Genomic DNA, 3,255 nt, shown 5'->3' with positions numbered 1-3,255 from the left:
AAAGAAGCCTGTCACTAAAGACCACATATTGTATGATATCATGTGTATAAAATGCTCAGAATAGGCAAATCTATGTTTGTCATAGGCAGACCTATAACAGATAGTAGATGAGTGGTTGCCTAGTACTTGTGGGTGGAGGGAGGAGTGGGGAGAGTAGGCACTGCTCATGGGTACAGGGTACCTTTTGGGGTACAGAAAATGTTCCAAAATTGATTGTGTGGTAGTGGTTGCACGATTCTGGATAAACTAAAAACCATGAAAACGTATACTTTATTTTTTTTGTTTTGTTTGCAGGTATTAAGTACATTTATTCAACTGCAACTATTTCTTCAAAGACCATTTCTTTATTTATTTTTAGTAGGTCTTTTAAATTTTATTTTTCAATTACAGTTGACATACGAGATTATACTAGTTTCAGGTGTACAAGATAGTGATTAGATACTAATATAACCCCAATTAGTCTAGTACCCATCTGACACCATACATAGTTAATACAATATTACTGACTCTATTCCTTATGCTGCATTTTTATATGCTCATAACTATTATTAAATTGTGTACTTTAAATGGGTGAATTGTAAGGTATGTGACTTATATCTTAATAAAGCTCATCGACATTTTTAAAAAGCACAGGTGGAAGGAGAGGCAGCAAAAGGGAAGCAGGAGTTTTGGGGGTGATGGAAATATTCTAAATATTGATTTGCTGATGGTTCCCAAGGTGTACAAATTTTGTCACACCTCATCAAAATGTGTGATATAGTCTTCAATAAAGTTGATTTAAAAAAGAAGACACGTGGAAAAGGCGGGAAGGAGCTACTGGATCAGAGGGGGCAGGCGTCAAGGCCATTAGGACAAGTCCTCCCTCGTCTCCGAGGTAAACAACTCAGACGGGACCTGGACGCTCCACCTCCATTTGCAAACGCAGCTCCCCAAGGCCTTCCTAGCTCTCTGCCTGGTTCTCGCAGCCACCCTGGAACCCTATCATTTCACCCCAAGCCCGCTCCTCCTGAACCAACCTGCCTCCCCAGGCCAGCTGCTAACTCTAATCTCCACCTCCTCTGGTCCCCATCGCCCTGTCATTGGGGCCATCCCTTGATGCCACCTGCTGCTTCCTTACAGATAACCCTAGCAGGGGCGGAGCAGCCCCTGGTGGAGCGGGTGCTGCCCAGAGCAGAGTTTAAGACCTCCCTAGCGCCACCCCGGAGGCCTCAGCTCTCCTCCCACAGCCAAAGCAGGTGCCCCCAGTGACTTGGGCTGAGGAGCCGGGTAAAGCGGGGAAGGTCACTAATATTTATCACGCACCATTGACTCTCACAGCACTCCCATGGGATAAATAATATTATTCCCATTTTGCAGACTGGGCAATTGAGGTTCAATGTTTTAAGGAACTCACTGATGTCACCCAGCTGGTAAAACTGGCGGGAGGTGGGATTCGAACCCAAGCTAGCCTTCTTCCAAGAGCCTGTTTCACCATATGGAGGTTGGAGCAAAAGAATAAGCAGGGGAAGTGCCACACTCCACATCCATCCAGCTCCTTAGCCAGAGCTTGTCAGCACAGCTCTCTTCCCCCCACCCCCACTCCCAAAAGGAAGACACCCTTCCAGCAGACCGCCCAGGGCAGTTATCAGTGAGATATGGTGAGATCCGGTTAAGTTAGCTTAGATATGGAGCATTAGACTTCCCACTCCCTCTTGGAGTGTCACAGAAGTTGAAATAGAACAGGGGACCCTCCCAAAGGCCTAGCCTAAAGGAAATGAGGCTATTAACTTTGTACAAATGGGTGCTTTGAAGACCTGGGAGCCAAAAGGTTCTGAAAAAAGACTGCAGGCCCTTTACAAACAATCAGCTTTGCAGGCTCTCCTGGGCCTTACTTAGCTTGACCAGAGAGCCCTAGTCAGAAATCCCTCACCAGCTTAGGAGTCAGCACTTCCCCTTCTAGAAGTCTCCATCTTGCTCTAGGCCTGAGGCTGCCAAAGGTTTAGGACTCGGAGGTCAGGCCCAGGACCAGGATCCCCTGCAGGATGCCTGGCATTCAGCGAGGACTGGATCAGATAAAGGAGGCAGAGAGTGCCGCCCATCCTGTAGATGGAGTCTGACAGGGGTCAGGAAGTGGGCTGTCCAACCCCCTGCCCGGTGCTCCGGTTTAAGCAGCCCTGCTTTCTGTCCACTCGGCCACGTGTCCTTCTCTGGTGTCCACCTGCCCCCGCTGCTGCCCTTCCCCCAGCCCGACTGGCCCCTTCTCGGGCATACCTTGGCACAGGCTGGAATAGAAGCCCTCTTTCTTGAGCATGATCAGCAGGGAGCCCCAGCCCAGGAGCACGGCGGAGAAGAAGAGGTTCTCCAGCACTGCGGTGCAGACCATCCACCAGCGCCTCTGGTATGCCTGCTGCAGCGTGGGGGCCATGCTGGCCGCTAGCCTGTACAGGAACAGAGCACTGCGCGAAGGGCCCCCCAGCGGCCCCTGGCTAGGGTCTTGCATCGTGGTGGCTCCTGAGGCCCCTCGAGCCTGCCCACGAGGGGGCCTTCATGGAGACCCCATAGAGCCCTGGGCTTCCCAGCGGGTGCCGCTGAGCCGGCTCTGGGCGCACTGGCAGTGCCAGGGGCACACGCGGCACTGAGTTCCCGCCGGGCCGCTATCGGAGATAAGGCAGGTCCCGTCTGCTGGCAACATCTCGCTGGTGCGCTGCCCAGCTCTTCCACCTCGGCCAGAACGCTTAGACCCCGTTCCCGGGGGCCAAACCAGCACTTCCTTAAGTTCCCAAAGGTCAGCAAGGGGCAGAGCGCGCTCTGAAGCCTTAACTAGCCAGTAGCCGACCTCCTGCGCCAGGAAGGACCCCCAGGAGCAAGCGTGGGGAGAAAGGGGAAGTCCGAGGCTGACATAAGAAACCCCCCCCCTTCCTGTGGCCCCTATAAGACCACTCTTCTCCTCTGGAGATGGACGACAGCAAGCCCTCCCTCTCTACGCACCCGGCCACCCGTGTCCCTACAGTCTCTCGGTGCAAGGCAACAGCTGCCACGTGGACGGTGACCCAGAGCGGGCCCTCCTGCGCCCCTGGCGCCCCAGGGTGCCCCTCACTCACTTCGTAGGGCTCAGAGCACCACTCCGCACGCCCGGGAGCCCGCCCACCCGCTCCTGCCAGGGGAGGGGGCGCGGGCTCCAGCAGGAAGTCCGGCGACCGCCGACTTTATAAGGGCAGAGGCGGCGGATGGGCTGGCGGGCGGGTGTGTTTACCAGGAGGGAAAGCGCCCGAGCTC

At 53.8% G+C, this 3,255-nt stretch overlaps 1 protein-coding gene across 4 annotated transcripts in view; it reads right to left on the bottom strand.

Annotated features, from left to right (window-relative positions):
• Positions 1-3,255, bottom strand: part of SLC43A1 (solute carrier family 43 member 1) — a 28,034-nt gene that overhangs the window by 23,198 nt on the left and 1,581 nt on the right. For 2 of the 4 annotated variants that reach the window (XM_023522618.1, XM_023522617.1), the window contains exon 2: positions 2,251-2,417. In XM_023522618.1, coding sequence (XP_023378386.1) covers positions 2,251-2,404 — 154 coding nt within the window. In that variant the 5' untranslated portion in view covers positions 2,405-2,417. Of the gene's footprint in view, positions 1-2,250; positions 2,437-3,080; positions 3,185-3,255 lie in introns of those variants that run through there. The other 2 variants (XM_023522620.1, XM_011379030.2) reach the window with 2 other exon arrangements.

Source organism: Pteropus vampyrus, unplaced genomic scaffold, assembly GCF_000151845.1.
Source record: "Pteropus vampyrus isolate Shadow unplaced genomic scaffold, Pvam_2.0 Scaffold352, whole genome shotgun sequence".
Lineage (NCBI taxonomy): Eukaryota > Metazoa > Chordata > Mammalia > Chiroptera > Pteropodidae > Pteropus > Pteropus vampyrus.
The sequence above is the reverse complement of the archived record's forward strand: the minus strand, read 5'-3'. Positions and strand labels throughout refer to the sequence as shown.